At 34.8% G+C, this 20713-nt stretch overlaps 1 protein-coding gene and 2 pseudogenes across 1 annotated transcript; 2 read left to right on the top strand and 1 right to left on the bottom strand.

The window, feature by feature from the left end:
- Positions 1 to 664: 664 nt before the first annotated feature.
- LOC112036068 (coatomer subunit delta-like) lies at positions 665 to 7578 on the top strand (annotated as a pseudogene).
- Positions 7579 to 11403: 3825 nt separating this feature from the next.
- On the top strand, positions 11404 to 14485 carry LOC136065608 (coatomer subunit delta-like; annotated as a pseudogene).
- Positions 14486 to 18084: 3599 nt separating this feature from the next.
- On the bottom strand, positions 18085 to 19212 carry LOC112036067 (uncharacterized mitochondrial protein AtMg00810-like). Its single transcript, XM_024068894.1, has one exon. The coding sequence runs from the start codon at positions 19210 to 19212 to the stop codon at positions 18085 to 18087; it is 1128 nt and encodes a 375-aa protein (XP_023924662.1).
- Between the last annotated feature and the right edge of the window lie 1501 nt (positions 19213 to 20713).

Genomic DNA, 20713 nt, shown 5'->3' with positions numbered 1-20713 from the left:
CGTTTAAGGTTTTGGAAATTCCCATTTGTTTTTGGGTTCTAAATCTGCATCTATTAAATTTATTTTATTTTATTTTTAACTAAATACTCTCCAAAAGCTTTAAAAACCCAACTCCTCTGTTGTCTCTGAAAACTCTCCAAACTGTGAACTCTATACCCACACCCACAAATCTTCAATTGCTTATGATTTTGATTCACCCTCTTTATTTTTTACTAAGTGATTTTTGAATATAGTTTTGTTAATCAACTAGATGTATGGTTTTTTAAGTGGAATCTTATAGTGGGTTGTATTTGACATCAGGGTGGAGCTATGTTGAAGGCTTGGGGGGCCTGGAATCGCTACTGCTATCCTTAAACCCTTCCCTCTGTTTTAAAAGAAACTCTGCTGCCTCAAGTCTCACCTCTAAAGCTTGGTATTTTTTTTTTCATCATCTGCCTTTTTTATAATCCTTCTCTTTTGGGGTACTGAGTTTGTGTTCTGCGATTTTTTGTTTTTATTTTATTCTATTTTTTATTTATTGTTATATTTGGCTGCAGAGAAAAGCCTAGAAATTAGAGCAATGAAAATTACTATCCAATCTATGATTATCTTTAATAGGCTTACATCAAGTTGAGCCTTTTATTGGTTTTTCAGGTTAGTTTTTGTTTTGCTTTTAAATATATCAATGGACACGTTGGGGAGTGGAGTGCTGTTTTGGGGTGTACATGGTGAGGACCTGTTTTACATACCAGTGAAAGCGATAAAGAATCAGAGTTGTCAGCAAAAGCAAGGTTAGACCTTTCTTGTAATTCATTGCCAAACCCTTCTTTGGAGCCTGTTACTAACCATGATAGGTTCTTGGACTGCACCAAGCCTTTGGTCCCAGCACAGTATTTCTCTAAGGTCAATCATTTTATCTTTCTTCTTTTATGCTTTTTGTTAGTTGTAGTTTTTGTTTAGCTCCTGTGAAATTTGTGGTACAAATTATTTAGCATCATAATTTTGTATTCCTGAATAAAAAATATCTAAAACTCAACCAAGTGTAGTGTATATTTAGTCTGATTCAAATTTGAGGTTTTGATTGGTTTATGAAGCCAAGTTGCAACACAACCGTGAGTTAGCTGAGAAATCTGGTCATCATATGCAATTGATAGATGATTACTAAGAGAGACAGTCACAGATATAGTAGGAGCAATCTTCAAATGCCAGTATTGACGTCCTTTCAATTGAAAGTCAACTAATTTTTTTCCTTTTTAATAGAAAAAACACACACATATGTGTGTGTGCAATTTTCACCCCTTCGTTTACTTATCCTACTTGGAAGATCAAGAGGGTTGCATGCCATATGTTTAATGAAATTTCAATTAGACAGGTGATATGTAATCCTTTGATATAATTTTTTTTTTCTTTTTCCCATCTTAATATAAATTTTGACCTTTTGTTGGATTCACAAAATCCTATTAACCACAAGCGTTGAACTTTTGTGTGTAAGGGTTTAGTTGTAATCGGTTCTTGGTTTAGTTGGTTTGCAGTGGTTTTGCTGCTTTTGGGATTTTTTGTAGGTCAGCTGTTTTTATTGGTTTGTTTGTTGTTTTGCCAAAGTTGTTGATGTGTACTGATAGAAAGAAAGAACAATGAAGAATGAGCACTGAGGGTTTGTATTTGGTTTTGTGGTTTTTGTCATTTTTTAATACAACCTTTCTTATGTAGGTGTTTTTATTATTGCGTGGTTTTGAACATGAGAAATAAAATTATTGTAATTGCTTATTATTTACCTATGTATCATAATATATATATATATATATATATCCTTTGCAAAACTTTCACATGCATCGTACGGGTTACCGACTAGTTTAATATATATTGAAAATTTGATTTTAGGTCATATATGAATTTCCTATAAATTTTAGAATCTTTTCCTTTATTACTCCCAAGGCCCAACAGCTCTCTCTCTCTCTCTCTCTCTCTCTCTCTCTCCCAAGGCCTTCTCCCTGACATTCCAACTGGCTGTGCAACATTTTTTTTATAAGAAGGTTGGTGTTTTTTTGAACTTATTTACCATGCTGCTAATCTATAACATTCTGTGATTATCATGATGCTGTAGCTTCACATTATTCTTATTTGTGAGTTTGGACAGTCTGAATACTTATTATTATCTAGGTTACTGTCACAGAAATCATTCATATCTCAGTTTTATTTCACTAATGTTTTGTTTGGCTTGTTTCAATGTTCGTACTTAATACTTTTTATTTCATCTAGGTGCAGGATCCCCAATTTGGTTGGGAGACCACTGAAATGCTTATCATTCTTTGGTTTTGATTTGTGGAAATTGTTAAAACATAGAAATATTGTCTTCTTAATTGCATGGCAGCTTTAAGTACAATAAGATCTACATGAACAGTGTGTATAGTACTTTGTTATTTTAGTGAGATTGTTGAAAAAACGTGTATTAGGGGAATTCCACTTTGTCACTTTATTTGTTTCAATTGCTGAGTCATGTTGATGAAGTAATATTGTATTGTTACTTGTTATGTGGGGTTCTTAAATATTAATGCCAAAATTTATATTTTTGATTTAGGTACTAAGCGTGAGTTTGGATACCAGAGTTTCCGGCGTTTGCGTTTTTGGCTGAGTCTCACAGCACTGTTCACGACCCAGCCAAAAACACAAAAACGCGCATACCAATGCATTTTTTAGTCTCACGGCACTATTCACACAATTAAAAATTATTTTGTTATAGTATTTTGAGCAATAAGTTTTCAATTTTCAGCAAATAAACAGCAACCAAACACACCCTAATTGGATATTTGGAGATAAAAATTATTTACAGTATGATAGTTCTATCAATAAGACGCTAAACAGGTAAAACTGTTAGAAAGTATCAATAAAGCCAAAATAGTACTTGGGTTATTGTGTTACCAGAAATTTTATTTTATAGGTTTTTGATATAACCTTTGCTGCTGCCTTTATCAACTGGTGCTTGTTGGTTCTTATTTCTCAATAAATCAAGATGGTAAATTCTTTGCCTTCTTTTGTTTTACTTTTATTAAATGTTTTTCTATGTCTTCATGAATCTCGGAACTTTTGTTTGCATTGTGTTATTTGGTCTTCGTACCGGAATTGATACATTTGAGATTATGCAAGATTATACATGAAATATCCTTTTTTGGCTCTCTTTCACTATTTTTTCCTTTTCTTACGAGTGTATTCCAAATGAAATTGGGGTTTGAAATTAGTCATATAAAATAATTTAGTACATGTTATGAGTCAAATGCCTATTTACAGAACTTTTCGTTGGTGCTTTCTTGAGTGGTTTTGCTGAATCTTGATGTTAATAATTTTATGTGCTGCCACAAAATTATGCCCTATCTTTAATATCATGATGGATTGATATTTATGTGAGTTCATATGGTAATATTTGATCTAGTTTTATAAAAAAGTAATGAAAATTCATGATAGACTGATAAAGGATTCTTGAATGTTTAATTTGACTAAAATGGCCTTTGTTGTTACCATAATATATATACTTTTTTGTTAAATTTTATATGTAACTTTTTTTCCCCTAGGAGAGGGGGAAGGGGAGATTCAAATTAGTGACATTTGATTGATATTACTACCAGAATTGCAAGTGGTTGATTAGGTACTATGTCTGGTCCTTATACACACTTGAGATGTTCTCACTAAATATATATATATATATAATATCCAAGTTAGACATACTGTGTGCAAAGGCAGAATGTTTAATTTCTTTGCTGCACTGGATATGTACAAATAAAAGGCTCTAGTTCCTTTCTTGAAAATAAAAGGCGAGTCCATGTTACTGCAGTTTTTACATTTTGAACTTTCTCTATCCCAAGATATTAGCTTTTGTTGTTTATATCAACTATGTTCCAATATGGAGTGAAAAGTCTTGAACTTTCTCTAATATGAGTTATTTTGTCTCCTTAAAGCATTCTGCAAGACTGTTTGTTCAAGACTGGACCTAGGTTGGCTGCTGTTTAATTCATTTTTGCCACATGTTATTTTATTTTATTTTATTTTTGGTTCTTATAATCTTAATGTATATCTTGCAGGATTTTTTCTTTATTTCTTTACTTGTTCAATTTTTTGTTATAATGCTTCTAAATTTCCCCTTATCTGTGATATAGGTAAGTCTTGCTTGATACTAACACTTTTCTTTGAGTTCAGTTTAAACTTTGTTATTGAAGAGTTATTCCCTTGTCACAAAAGATATGGAATGGATGGCATATGGATACATCTTTATGTTCTGGAGCTACACAATCGTCCATATTGCTCTATATTTTCGCTATTGCTTATCTCATAAATTATATTTTGGTTTTTTTTTTTTTTTTTTTCATTTTAAAATTTTTTTTTTTGACAATTTGAATTACATCTCCCCAATAATTCACATTGATTTACAATGTTTCTTTGATGCATCTCAAGAAACATTAGTAGCAGTAAAAAATGACATGGTCAGTTAAGGGGGTAACCGAGAGTTGAACTTTGGACAAAATAGAATGGTAGAAAGTGACTGATCCTGATTAGCCTGTTGAGCTTTTATCTTTCTACTTTTATTTTATTAATATTTATTCTTATATAATTTTGTTTTTTGGCAGTGCTGGTTTCTAAGCAGTTTGTGGATATGTCTCGTATTAGAATTGAGGGCCTTCTTGTGGCTTTTTCCAAGTTGGTAGGCACAGGAAAACAACATACATAATAGACGGAAAATGTGTGCTATGTGTACCAGCCCTTTGAGGCTTTGTACTTGCTGCTTGTAACAAACAAACAGAGCAACATCCTTGAAGATTTGGAGACTTTGTTGAGGATGCTCTCTAAGCTTGTATCTTTTTCTTGACAGTTTATTATTATCTTTCAACTTCCTAAAATAAGTGTCTTGATTTATTACTTATCCAAAAAAAGTTTCACTTGCTTTTATAATGGTAAGATTACTTGTATGGATGTAGGGATTTGCTCCTCTTGATCCTTTCTTATGCCTGGCATGTTCATACCTTTTCTCATTCCTTCACAAGTATGTGAAGTATACCTTTCTTTCCCTCATTTTAGGAATTACTAGTTAGTTTCATCAATATAATTTGATACTTATCCCATGGTTGCATTGATAGGCCACCCATAGAAGCCTGAACTTTCGAGATTACCCGTCATGAATTTACAATATTAGAAATCATAAACAAATCTGTATCAGGGGAAAACTATTTGAGAGAAAATAACGATATTAATTCTGAGACTATCAATTACACTAGACCATTGAAGATCCTAAGTGGGCCTTTATTGAATTTAGACCATTTTTCTAGACTTATTTTCTATCTGCATTATCTTTTCCTTGAGCCCGATGTACTTTCATCACTTCCAATTTTTACAATTTTAGGAGTGAAGTTTCTGTAGCATGCTGATTGCTTTTTAAGAAATTTACATTAGAGATGCTAATAAAATAGATTATGTAAAAAATGTCAAACAGAGGAATTGAGTTTATTCCTTAAAAATATTTAGGTACCTGAATATTCCTATTCTCTAGATGAAGGGGGTATATGCAAGACAGCTTTTGAGCTGATTTTTTATTTTGATGAAGTCATCTCTCTTGGGCACAAGGAAAGTGTAATAGTTGCACAGTTTAAGCAGTACTGTGAGATAGAAAGTCTATGAAGAGAAGTTGCACAAGCTGGTATTGCAGAGGAAGATTAATGAAACCAAGGATGTTATGAAGCACAAAGCCTGTGAGATTGACGAACGCAAGGTAGGTTATTGTCCTAATTATCTTATTTCTATTATTTTCCTGTATTGATTTGATCTGTCCCTTATAAGATTCTTGTACATATTCTGCAGATTGAAAAGGGAAGAGGTGAAAGGGAGGGTTTATGTCTTTACGGTCAATGGGCTCTGGAAGGATTGAGAGTAGCTTTAGTGATATGAGCATATCTGGTGGTGGTTGTTTTGGAAGTGGTTCCGGGTTTGGATTGAGCATTGACATTGAATCCTTTTCCACCAAGTCTAAAGGTTTGTGCTTATTTGTCTGCATGAATTTTACAAAAATGCCCCATTTTTTATCAATTGGGGATGTTGATCTGTGGTATAGGCTTAAGCTTGTGTGAATCATCTATCAGTATATGTTGTAAACAAGTAGTTCATACTTTGTTCATAAAATGTTAGTTATGCATTAACCTCTAGAAGCAAGGATTATAATCCAAATACTTTTTTTTTTTTTACTGTTATTTTAAGGTTTCCATTTGCTGCTCTTTGTGATCTTAGGTCTAACTTTTCTGGAATCTTTTTTATTCTTAGTTTTTTAGTTTGAGTGCATATTTATGAGTTTAATTAGAACACTTCTGACAATGTCTTCCCCAATCCTTAGACCATCCACCTTCACCAACAACTGTGTCTCCAAAAGGACTTGGCATGAGCTTGGTAAATCTCAAAAAACAAACCAGTTCTTGGAATCTTTGAAGGCAGAAGGCAAATTCATTCTCGAGGATGTGCAGCTGAAAGCTGGTCAGTCCAGATCAGCTGCTCCGCCACTAACTGATCCCATCACTTTACTGTTGAGGAAAAACTCAATGTGATGTTGAAACGAGATGGTGGAGTCAGTAACTTTGATGTACAGGGAACATTGGCACTTCAAATTCTTAACCAAGAAGATGGGTGTATTCAAGTTCAGGTGTGTGTGTGTGTCGGTGTTTGTGTGTTTATGCATGCTTGTGTTCATTATCTTAGTATTCTGTTTCTACTTTTTTTTTTTTTTTTGATAAGTAATTCTGTTACTATAATATTATTGTTTGAACAAAGTTTGCCCCCAAACATGTTTGGAGCTATCTTTTCCAAACCATTACATGACGATTTAGAAGACTATTTACATTTATGTTTTAAACAAGTTATATGATTCATTAAAACATGGATAGTCTCTTCAATCGCCACATGATGGGTTGGAATGAAATAGCTCCAAATATGTTTTGAGCCAAATTATTCCTTATTGTTTATAGTGACATTACTTAAGCATGAAACTTCCTCAGATGACTAAAAGTAAAAACAATCACCAGTAATAAGAAATTAGGTATACTTTTGGTTTGTATCTTAGACACTATTTGGTCCTCATCATGAGAAACTTATATAGTTGCATATTCTTTTCGGATTTTAATTTGGAATGTTGTTTTGCTGCTGTTTGTTTTAACAATCTGTTTCTGAAGCATTATGTGAACAAGTAGTGGTCGACATTACGCTTTTTCTTCATTGCATTTATGTTTTTTATTGCCCCATTGTACAGATTGAAACTGGTGGGAATCTAGGCATCCTTTTCAAAACGCATCCTAACATGAATATAGAATTATTTTCCAACGAAAATATTTAGGCCTTTTAAAGTGGAGAATGCAAACCACTGATGAGTCGATCGTGGCATTGACGAGTAGCTTCAAATCTTGCAATTCTCATCTTCTCAGTGTATTATTTGTGTTGTATGCTGCAATTGTTTACATGAATTGGTGTATGTTGCAATTAACTGCTAGCCCTCTGTTTCTGGAAATGAAACTTATGTCAGCATTGGAAATAAAGCTTCATTAGTGTTTGATCTGCAAAACGTTGTTGATATAATATTTGATCCAAATCACATAAAACGAATTTTTTTTCCATTTAGCTTTATTTTTATAATATTTTAGTTAGTTGTCTAGTTTGCAAATTATTCAGCAAACTAGTATCTCGAGTGTCTAAAACTTGAGTTCCAAGATAAAAATTGAGTTTTTAAAACTCGAGTTGTAAGTGGTGGAAGCTGATGTGGAAAAAAATCCACGTGGAAATCCACGTGGAACTCGAGTTTTTAAGACTCAATTTCCACCATTTACTTTCTGCCTTGTAGCTCCTTTGTTTCTTCTCAGAGTTTCCGAAGATTTTCATCCCACAACCCAAATATGAATCAAATTTTCAAAATAAAAAAAGTGAACATACAGGTGCCTTTTAATGGGTGCAATGAGTGGATGGGAATTCTTTTGTGCCTTGCTTTTGTACCCCGCGAGCGTTATCAATATCCACCTGAAATTGAAGTTTATTCAACTGAAGTCAATGGACGGCCAGAGTATTCAATGCCACTTAGGTCTAGGATTGGGGAAAGTTATTGTAAATTTGAATCACAGGCTGATCAGTACTTCTGCTTCTTCTCCTGTTCTGCATCTTCTTCCCATTTCTGGTTCCCCCCTATTCTGCTTCTTCTTCCCAGTTCTGGTTCTTCATCTTCATTGCCATCTTCATTTGTGTTCTTTTTTGGAACTCGAGTTCCATGTGGCAAAACCTTGTCCATCTCAACAATCAGAACTCGAGTCTTTAAGAGTTGATTTTTCACCGAACTCGAGTCTCTAAGGCTTGAGATATTATTTTCCTCATTTATTTCTAGTTCTTGCTAACTAACTATATTGAGTGGCAAACTCTTGCTATTCTGAAAATTCCCTCGACCTAAAACCCTACAAACGCAGTGCACCTATATTATTAGGAGTTATCAACAGAAGCATGTGGGAAATTGGAAAACACGAACACTGCAGTTGGGCTACTGTGCTCGTGTCTGACACGAGATGCGTTTGACATGGCTGCACACATGTCCTGGCTATTTGTTTGTTTGTTTGTTTTTTATTTTTTTGAAAAATGATACACAGCCTGTGCCCAAAAAAAAAAAAAGAAAAAGATGAAGAAGATGATGATGATGATGACAGAGGACCCTCTGTCACGGTGGCTTGTGGTTTCAGTGACCATGCTAGCTATTGGCGACAGATCTCCATAAATTTGAGAGAGAGAGAGAGAGAGAGAGAGAGAGCCTCTTCTTTTTTTTTCTTTTTTTTTCCTTGAGATTTTTTCTTTTTTTTCCTTGAGATAGAGAGACTGATTTGTGGGATTTTTTTTCAAAATAACACTAAAACTCAAACAATTTTGTTAGTTAGCACGTTTTCAAAACTATTTAGCAAACTAACATCTCGAGTGCAAGGGACTTGATTTTGTTATGCTAAATCAAGTATAACGAACTCGAGTTCAATGCATGGAAATCAAGCATTACAGCCTTGAATTCCATATAGAGATCAAACGAAGCCACAATGGAGAAACCCAAATTACACGAAGAAGAAAAACAAAACCAAAAGGAAGAAACCCATAAACCCAGACTAAACGAAGAAGGAACCCAGACAAGAAACATGAAGAAACAACAAACTACAAAGAAGGAACAAACCAGAGAGATCAAACCCAAATAGAAACCACGAAGAAGGCAAACCCCACGAACCCAAATCTCCCTAACCTAAACTGTTCGACTCAGACTGAACCCAAGTAGCAACGACGAAGGTTCCAGGAGGCAGAGGCAACGACGACGATGACGAAGCTCCAAGCAAAGGTTTTCCTCTAATTCCTTCATTTTCTTCTCAGGGTTTGATGATGTTTCATTGTTTTTCTTGTCTAGGTTTTTGTTTTTCTTGTCTAGGTCTTTTGTTTGATGGTGTTTCACTGTTGCTCTCAGGGAAATCGAGTCTTAACTCGAGTTCCATGAAAGTCGAGTTCTTCACACTCAATTTAGCATAACAAAATCGAGCCCCTTCCACTCAAGATGTTAGTTTGCTAAATAGTTTTGAAAACGTGCTAACTAACAAAATTATTTGAGATTCAGTGTTATTTTGAAGAAAAAATTGATTTGTTCTCTAAAGAAAGAAAGAGACAAAGAAAGAAGAGTGGCACTGTGAGGGAAATTAATTGGGTTATGCAAAAAAGAAAGAAGTGTGGCTATCAATTAGGGTAGGTGGGAAAATTAATGGTGAAACTACACTATTGGTCCCTCAAATCTACTTACCAAGCACTATTAGTCTCTCAAGTTTAAAGTGATTGCTATTAGTCCTTCAAGTTTAAAAAATGAGCACAATTAGTTCTTTTCTTAATAATCATTAGTCCTGATGCTTGTGTGTCTAACAGAACTATGACATGGCAAATTTTAAATGACGTGGCGTCAAAGTTAATATTAAAAATCAAAACACAAAATCCATCTCTTTAAAAAAATCCATTCACCCATTACTAACCCATTTCAGGTGACCCACCCATTAAGAAACAAATAATCCCAATTTGAAGCCTCATGATTTGAAGAGAGAAATTTGAAATCCTAGTAGTGCTGTCTTCAATTACTGGCACCACCATCCTCTACCATTGCAATTGCTTTCTCTCACATATGCAATTGGTGAGACACATATCTTAGACTTTCCAAATCTTGTTAGTGGCAAACATCATGCTCCAAAGTCACATACTCGCTTTATAAGCACTTCAGTGTTTAGAATCACCTCAAATGTTTTGCAAATGTGTTTAACACTCCGTTTGTTTCGACCTAAAATATTTTCAAATGTAAAATATTTTACTATAAAACATTTGCAAGTGTTTGGCAAATGTTGTGAACTAAACATTGCAAATATAAATTAGCCACCACCAACCATTGCAAAAACACCCCCACTATAATCCCATCCCATTGGCCACCATCATCCACCTACCTAACATCCACAAGCCACTAGAATCACCACCAACCATTCAAAAAATAACCATCAAAACCACCACTAGCCACCACCAAAGATTCAAAAAACCACTACCAACAATCAAAAAACAACCACCAACCACCCAAAAGTCCATATAAAAAAGGCAAAAACACCCAGAAAACCAAATCAAAAACCTGAAAAGAAAACCCACGAACAAAGAATCTATAAGAAAATAGAGAGCTAGGAAATAGAGAAGCTAGAGAGAGAATCAAGATTGAAGAAACTTTGTAATACTTCCATTAATTAACAAATTGAATGTACATGAGGTTTATATAATAGAGCTGGTACAGGAATGAAACTAACTAGCCCTTAACCAACTCCAAACCATACAAATCCAATATTTACAACCAATCACTACACTACATGTGTTAATACATAGCTTACAACTGATCTAAGCCTAAACTACATGTCGTATTTGCTATATTAGTCGTTTAGTAAGCTCATCCACAAGTCTTCTAGTGCTCTGCCTCTCTGCCTAAGCTAATGTCCTCAAACATTCTTCAACAAACTCATCTTGACTTGCTTGTATCTGACTTCTCCTTATGTTTCTTATCTGTACAGTCAACTAAACTTTGACATTCCCCCTCAAGATGAGAAGCTGAACTGTGGATATTCACAATATTCATATTGCCTAATAAGTACTTCAATTGTTGACTATTAAGAGCTTTTGTAAGCAAGTCTAACCACATTGTCTTGCACCTTTTTTTTTTTTTTTTTTTTTCATTTTAAAATTTTTTTTTTTGACAATTTGAATTACATCTCCCCAATAATTCACATTGATTTACAATGTTTCTTTGATGCATCTCAAGAAACATTAGTAGCAGTAAAAAATGACATGGTCAGTTAAGGGGGTAACCGAGAGTTGAACTTTGGACAAAATAGAATGGTAGAAAGTGACTGATCCTGATTAGCCTGTTGAGCTTTTATCTTTCTACTTTTATTTTATTAATATTTATTCTTATATAATTTTGTTTTTTGGCAGTGCTGGTTTCTAAGCAGTTTGTGGATATGTCTCGTATTAGAATTGAGGGCCTTCTTGTGGCTTTTTCCAAGTTGGTAGGCACAGGAAAACAACATACATAATAGACGGAAAATGTGTGCTATGTGTACCAGCCCTTTGAGGCTTTGTACTTGCTGCTTGTAACAAACAAACAGAGCAACATCCTTGAAGATTTGGAGACTTTGTTGAGGATGCTCTCTAAGCTTGTATCTTTTTCTTGACAGTTTATTATTATCTTTCAACTTCCTAAAATAAGTGTCTTGATTTATTACTTATCCAAAAAAAGTTTCACTTGCTTTTATAATGGTAAGATTACTTGTATGGATGTAGGGATTTGCTCCTCTTGATCCTTTCTTATGCCTGGCATGTTCATACCTTTTCTCATTCCTTCACAAGTATGTGAAGTATACCTTTCTTTCCCTCATTTTAGGAATTACTAGTTAGTTTCATCAATATAATTTGATACTTATCCCATGGTTGCATTGATAGGCCACCCATAGAAGCCTGAACTTTCGAGATTACCCGTCATGAATTTACAATATTAGAAATCATAAACAAATCTGTATCAGGGGAAAACTATTTGAGAGAAAATAACGATATTAATTCTGAGACTATCAATTACACTAGACCATTGAAGATCCTAAGTGGGCCTTTATTGAATTTAGACCATTTTTCTAGACTTATTTTCTATCTGCATTATCTTTTCCTTGAGCCCGATGTACTTTCATCACTTCCAATTTTTACAATTTTAGGAGTGAAGTTTCTGTAGCATGCTGATTGCTTTTTAAGAAATTTACATTAGAGATGCTAATAAAATAGATTATGTAAAAAATGTCAAACAGAGGAATTGAGTTTATTCCTTAAAAATATTTAGGTACCTGAATATTCCTATTCTCTAGATGAAGGGGGTATATGCAAGACAGCTTTTGAGCTGATTTTTTATTTTGATGAAGTCATCTCTCTTGGGCACAAGGAAAGTGTAATAGTTGCACAGTTTAAGCAGTACTGTGAGATAGAAAGTCTATGAAGAGAAGTTGCACAAGCTGGTATTGCAGAGGAAGATTAATGAAACCAAGGATGTTATGAAGCACAAAGCCTGTGAGATTGACGAACGCAAGGTAGGTTATTGTCCTAATTATCTTATTTCTATTATTTTCCTGTATTGATTTGATCTGTCCCTTATAAGATTCTTGTACATATTCTGCAGATTGAAAAGGGAAGAGGTGAAAGGGAGGGTTTATGTCTTTACGGTCAATGGGCTCTGGAAGGATTGAGAGTAGCTTTAGTGATATGAGCATATCTGGTGGTGGTTGTTTTGGAAGTGGTTCCGGGTTTGGATTGAGCATTGACATTGAATCCTTTTCCACCAAGTCTAAAGGTTTGTGCTTATTTGTCTGCATGAATTTTACAAAAATGCCCCATTTTTTATCAATTGGGGATGTTGATCTGTGGTATAGGCTTAAGCTTGTGTGAATCATCTATCAGTATATGTTGTAAACAAGTAGTTCATACTTTGTTCATAAAATGTTAGTTATGCATTAACCTCTAGAAGCAAGGATTATAATCCAAATACTTTTTTTTTTTTTACTGTTATTTTAAGGTTTCCATTTGCTGCTCTTTGTGATCTTAGGTCTAACTTTTCTGGAATCTTTTTTATTCTTAGTTTTTTAGTTTGAGTGCATATTTATGAGTTTAATTAGAACACTTCTGACAATGTCTTCCCCAATCCTTAGACCATCCACCTTCACCAACAACTGTGTCTCCAAAAGGACTTGGCATGAGCTTGGTAAATCTCAAAAAACAAACCAGTTCTTGGAATCTTTGAAGGCAGAAGGCAAATTCATTCTCGAGGATGTGCAGCTGAAAGCTGGTCAGTCCAGATCAGCTGCTCCGCCACTAACTGATCCCATCACTTTACTGTTGAGGAAAAACTCAATGTGATGTTGAAACGAGATGGTGGAGTCAGTAACTTTGATGTACAGGGAACATTGGCACTTCAAATTCTTAACCAAGAAGATGGGTGTATTCAAGTTCAGGTGTGTGTGTGTGTCGGTGTTTGTGTGTTTATGCATGCTTGTGTTCATTATCTTAGTATTCTGTTTCTTCTTTTTTTTTTTTTTTTGATAAGTAATTCTGTTACTATAATATTATTGTTTGAACAAAGTTTGCCCCCAAACATGTTTGGAGCTATCTTTTCCAAACCATTACATGACGATTTAGAAGACTATTTACATTTATGTTTTAAACAAGTTATATGATTCATTAAAACATGGATAGTCTCTTCAATCGCCACATGATGGGTTGGAATGAAATAGCTCCAAATATGTTTTGAGCCAAATTATTCCTTATTGTTTATAGTGACATTACTTAAGCATGAAACTTCCTCAGATGACTAAAAGTAAAAACAATCACCAGTAATAAGAAATTAGGTATACTTTTGGTTTGTATCTTAGACACTATTTGGTCCTCATCATGAGAAACTTATATAGTTGCATATTCTTTTCGGATTTTAATTTGGAATGTTGTTTTGCTGCTGTTTGTTTTAACAATCTGTTTCTGAAGCATTATGTGAACAAGTAGTGGTCGACATTACGCTTTTTCTTCATTGCATTTATGTTTTTTATTGCCCCATTGTACAGATTGAAACTGGTGGGAATCTAGGCATCCTTTTCAAAACGCATCCTAACATGAATATAGAATTATTTTCCAACGAAAATATTTAGGCCTTTTAAAGTGGAGAATGCAAACCACTGATGAGTCGATCGTGGCATTGACGAGTAGCTTCAAATCTTGCAATTCTCATCTTCTCAGTGTATTATTTGTGTTGTATGCTGCAATTGTTTACATGAATTGGTGTATGTTGCAATTAACTGCTAGCCCTCTGTTTCTGGAAATGAAACTTATGTCAGCATTGGAAATAAAGCTTCATTAGTGTTTGATCTGCAAAACGTTGTTGATATAATATTTGATCCAAATCACATAAAACGAATTTTTTTTCCATTTAGCTTTATTTTTATAATATTTTAGTTAGTTGTCTAGTTTGCAAATTATTCAGCAAACTAGTATCTCGAGTGTCTAAAACTTGAGTTCCAAGATAAAAATTGAGTTTTTAAAACTCGAGTTGTAAGTGGTGGAAGCTGATGTGGAAAAAAATCCACGTGGAAATCCACGTGGAACTCGAGTTTTTAAGACTCAATTTCCACCATTTACTTTCTGCCTTGTAGCTCCTTTGTTTCTTCTCAGAGTTTCCGAAGATTTTCATCCCACAACCCAAATATGAATCAAATTTTCAAAATAAAAAAAGTGAACATACAGGTGCCTTTTAATGGGTGCAATGAGTGGATGGGAATTCTTTTGTGCCTTGCTTTTGTACCCCGCGAGCGTTATCAATATCCACCTGAAATTGAAGTTTATTCAACTGAAGTCAATGGACGGCCAGAGTATTCAATGCCACTTAGGTCTAGGATTGGGGAAAGTTATTGTAAATTTGAATCACAGGCTGATCAGTACTTCTGCTTCTTCTCCTGTTCTGCATCTTCTTCCCATTTCTGGTTCCCCCCTATTCTGCTTCTTCTTCCCAGTTCTGGTTCTTCATCTTCATTGCCATCTTCATTTGTGTTCTTTTTTGGAACTCGAGTTCCATGTGGCAAAACCTTGTCCATCTCAACAATCAGAACTCGAGTCTTTAAGAGTTGATTTTTCACCGAACTCGAGTCTCTAAGGCTTGAGATATTATTTTCCTCATTTATTTCTAGTTCTTGCTAACTAACTATATTGAGTGGCAAACTCTTGCTATTCTGAAAATTCCCTCGACCTAAAACCCTACAAACGCAGTGCACCTATATTATTAGGAGTTATCAACAGAAGCATGTGGGAAATTGGAAAACACGAACACTGCAGTTGGGCTACTGTGCTCGTGTCTGACACGAGATGCGTTTGACATGGCTGCACACATGTCCTGGCTATTTGTTTGTTTGTTTGTTTTTTATTTTTTTGAAAAATGATACACAGCCTGTGCCCAAAAAAAAAAAAAGAAAAAGATGAAGAAGATGATGATGATGATGACAGAGGACCCTCTGTCACGGTGGCTTGTGGTTTCGGTGACCATGCTAGCTATTGGCGACAGATCTCCATAAATTTGAGAGAGAGAGAGAGAGAGAGAGAGAGAGCCTCTTCTTTTTTTTTCTTTTTTTTTCCTTGAGATTTTTTCTTTTTTTTCCTTGAGATAGAGAGACTGATTTGTGGGATTTTTTTTCAAAATAACACTAAAACTCAAACAATTTTGTTAGTTAGCACGTTTTCAAAACTATTTAGCAAACTAACATCTCGAGTGCAAGGGACTTGATTTTGTTATGCTAAATCAAGTATAACGAACTCGAGTTCAATGCATGGAAATCAAGCATTACAGCCTTGAATTCCATATAGAGATCAAACGAAGCCACAATGGAGAAACCCAAATTACACGAAGAAGAAAAACAAAACCAAAAGGAAGAAACCCATAAACCCAGACTAAACGAAGAAGGAACCCAGACAAGAAACATGAAGAAACAACAAACTACAAAGAAGGAACAAACCAGAGAGATCAAACCCAAATAGAAACCACGAAGAAGGCAAACCCCACGAACCCAAATCTCCCTAACCTAAACTGTTCGACTCAGACTGAACCCAAGTAGCAACGACGAAGGTTCCAGGAGGCAGAGGCAACGACGACGATGACGAAGCTCCAAGCAAAGGTTTTCCTCTAATTCCTTCATTTTCTTCTCAGGGTTTGATGATGTTTCATTGTTTTTCTTGTCTAGGTTTTTGTTTTTCTTGTCTGGGTCTTTTGTTTGATGGTGTTTCACTGTTGCTCTCAGGGAAATCGAGTCTTAACTCGAGTTCCATGAAAGTCGAGTTCTTCACACTCAATTTAGCATAACAAAATCGAGCCCCTTCCACTCAAGATGTTAGTTTGCTAAATAGTTTTGAAAACGTGCTAACTAACAAAATTATTTGAGATTCAGTGTTATTTTGAAGAAAAAATTGATTTGTTCTCTAAAGAAAGAAAGAGACAAAGAAAGAAGAGTGGCACTGTGAGGGAAATTAATTGGGTTATGCAAAAAAGAAAGAAGTGTGGCTATCAATTAGGGTAGGTGGGAAAATTAATGGTGAAACTACACTATTGGTCCCTCAAATCTACTTACCAAGCACTATTAGTCTCTCAAGTTTAAAGTGATTGCTATTAGTCCTTCAAGTTTAAAAAATGAGCACAATTAGTTCTTTTCTTAATAATCATTAGTCCTGATGCTTGTGTGTCTAACAGAACTATGACATGGCAAATTTTAAATGACGTGGCGTCAAAGTTAATATTAAAAATCAAAACACAAAATCCATCTCTTTAAAAAAATCCATTCACCCATTACTAACCCATTTCAGGTGACCCACCCATTAAGAAACAAATAATCCCAATTTGAAGCCTCATGATTTGAAGAGAGAAATTTGAAATCCTAGTAGTGCTGTCTTCAATTACTGGCACCACCATCCTCTACCATTGCAATTGCTTTCTCTCACATATGCAATTGGTGAGACACATATCTTAGACTTTCCAAATCTTGTTAGTGGCAAACATCATGCTCCAAAGTCACATACTCGCTTTATAAGCACTTCAGTGTTTAGAATCACCTCAAATGTTTTGCAAATGTGTTTAACACTCCGTTTGTTTCGACCTAAAATATTTTCAAATGTAAAATATTTTACTATAAAACATTTGCAAGTGTTTGGCAAATGTTGTGAACTAAACATTGCAAATATAAATTAGCCACCACCAACCATTGCAAAAACACCCCCACTATAATCCCATCCCATTGGCCACCATCATCCACCTACCTAACATCCACAAGCCACTAGAATCACCACCAACCATTCAAAAAATAACCATCAAAACCACCACTAGCCACCACCAAAGATTCAAAAAACCACTACCAACAATCAAAAAACAACCACCAACCACCCAAAAGTCCATATAAAAAAGGCAAAAACACCCAGAAAACCAAATCAAAAACCTGAAAAGAAAACCCACGAACAAAGAATCTATAAGAAAATAGAGAGCTAGGAAATAGAGAAGCTAGAGAGAGAATCAAGATTGAAGAAACTTTGTAATACTTCCATTAATTAACAAATTGAATGTACATGAGGTTTATATAATAGAGCTGGTACAGGAATGAAACTAACTAGCCCTTAACCAACTCCAAACCATACAAATCCAATATTTACAACCAATCACTACACTACATGTGTTAATACATAGCTTACAACTGATCTAAGCCTAAACTACATGTCGTATTTGCTATATTAGTCGTTTAGTAAGCTCATCCACAAGTCTTCTAGTGCTCTGCCTCTCTGCCTAAGCTAATGTCCTCAAACATTCTTCAACAAACTCATCTTGACTTGCTTGTATCTGACTTCTCCTTATGTTTCTTATCTGTACAGTCAACTAAACTTTGACATTCCCCCTCAAGATGAGAAGCTGAACTGTGGATATTCACAATATTCATATTGCCTAATAAGTACTTCAATTGTTGACTATTAAGAGCTTTTGTAAGCAAGTCTAACCACATTGTCTTGCACCTTATCTCTGACAACATGACAGTCCACTTCTATATGCTTGTTTCTTTCGTGAAACACGAGATTTTCTCCAATATAAATGGCTGCTTGATTGTCACAAAACAATAATGCAGGTTGAGGATGATAGATCACCAAATCTTTTAATAATGCCAATGACCAAGTCATCTCAAAAACTGTGATAGCCATAACTCTATATTCTACTTCAGCAGAAGATCTAGACACTATGGATTGTTTTTTGGACTTCCAAGAGACTAGAGAATCACCCAAAAAGATGCAATATCTTGTGGTTGACCTTCTGATATCAATGCAAGATGCCCAATCAGCATTTGTGTAAGCCTTCAAATGAAAATCTGATGAAGCTAATAGGAAAATTCCTTGACCAAGACAACCCTTTAGGTACTGCAACACCTTATAAGCAGCATCTAGATGAGGCTTCCTAGGTTTGGACACAAATTGACTTAGCTTGTGAATAGGATATGCTATATTTGGTCTAGTGATTGTTAGATACAACAACCTGCCCACCAACCTTCTATAAACTCCAAGATCAGATAATAGTTTACCTCGAAACTTGCTTGACTTCAAATTCTGCTCCATTGGTACCTTGCTAGGCTTGCAAGCTGACATTCCTGCATTTTTCAAGATCTCTAAAGCATATTTTCGTTGACACAAAGTAATCCCTTTGTCTGATCTAGCTATCTCAAGACCAAGAAAATACTTTAAACCTCCAAGGTCTTTAAGTTTGAAGTGCTGATCTAAAGAAACTTTAAGTTCATCAACTACTTGAACATTGTTGCTAGCTATGAGAATATCATCAACATAAACCACCAAAGCTATGAAAGAATCATTAAACTTCTTTGAAAATAATGAGCAGTCAGCTTTAGATTGCTTAAAACCAAGCTTTTTAAGAACAGAACAAAACTTTGCATTCCACTGCCTTGACGCTTGTTTAAGCCCATACAAAGATTTATTTAGTTTGCAAACAACATTCCCCCCTTTGCTATGAAAGCCTTGAGGGAGTTCCATATACACCTTCTCATGTAAATCCCCATTTAAGAATGCACTGTTGACATCCATTGGACTAGATGCCATCATTTCACAGTAGAAATGGCAAGAAGAGCTTAACAGTGGTCAACTTTGCAACTAGTGAGAATGTGTCAGTGAAATCTAATCCCTCTTGTTGAGTAAACCCCTTAGCAACTAGTCTTGCTTTATATCTCTCCACAGAACCAACTGCCTTGTACTTTTCCCTATAGACCCATTTGCATCCAATGGCCTTTTTGTTGGAAGGCAAAGGAGTAAAAGTCCAAGTATGATTGGAAACCAAAGCTGCAATCTCAGCATTCATAGCCTCTTGCCACTTAGGATCCAACAACCCAACAAATCTAATGGTGGCAAGATCGAAACATCCACCAGCAAGATTAGAGTAGCCACCAAAAACCCAATTTGCCACTTAGCAGTTAGATCCAAATGGATTTTGTGAGATAGGTGAGAGGAAGGAGGAGGTGTGGAGTCGGTCTGTGGGTGGCACTGATCTATGGATGGTGCCGTTCAATGGGTGGCGTCGTTGGGTTTTGGGAGAGATGGGTTGGTGGTTAAGAGAAGGAACAGGTTTGGGTTGTGACTTGTAAAAGAAAACTAAGAGGGAGAGATAGCGTGAGAGTTAGTGAGCAAATGAAAAATGTTTTACCAAAATTTCAAATGTAAAATATTTTACACAAATTTGCTTATAAGTTGATTTGGTTAACTAAAAATATTTTACTTTTAACTAAATATTTTACTGCAAAACATAGACCGTAAAATAAGAAAATATTTTCTTGCAAATATTTTATATCAAAATAAACGGAGCATAAGATCCAAAGCGAACAGCCAAACAAATCATAGCACATGATGTCTCATTTACAATGCTTATAAATAATCTATATAGCCATACAGTTGCACCATTTGGAAGAACTTTTTGAAATCATGACCAAATAGTTAGTTATTATCCCAGTGACTGAAATGCACTTGAGTTGTCCATCGCACCAATGGTTGTGCCTGTGAGAGGCACCAATTGTAGTGCATGTGAGAGGAATGGGTCGAAAGGGAAAAAAAGACGGTAGTGCCAGCGGCGGATGATGACAACACTGCTAATGATTTATTTGGTCCATTAGAAAATCTGTTAGAGATAAGTAAATGACGTTAAAGTTGTAGGTTTTTAGCTTATTTTAGTTGTATAAATAGCTAAACTCTCTTTCTAATCTCTCTAGAATTTTCTCTAAAAATAGATCTCACTAGAATTACTTTTCCTTTCACATATAAAAGATGAGGAGAATAAGTAAATCACATGAAGCAATAAATTTTTTTACTTGATTCTCAAAAGAAAAAAAAATTGTTTGATGATATTTTATTTTTGCAATTTAGCATTTAAAAAAAAAAATTGGAACAAAAGAAATTAAATCCACCTTTCAAAAATAAAAAATAAAAAGAAGAAATTAAATCCTATTGATTTTATGTGAATAGAGAGTGGACATTTTTGCTAACACACATCAAGGGTATACAATTACAATCATTAAATTGAATATGACTAGAAACTACCACGAGATCAAGCTTG

This window comes from Quercus suber, unplaced genomic scaffold (assembly GCF_002906115.3).
Source record: "Quercus suber isolate HL8 unplaced genomic scaffold, Cork oak 2.0 scaffold_1046, whole genome shotgun sequence".
NCBI classification, from domain to species: Eukaryota; Viridiplantae; Streptophyta; class Magnoliopsida; order Fagales; family Fagaceae; genus Quercus; species Quercus suber.
This window is presented reverse-complemented; position numbering and strand designations above follow the sequence as displayed.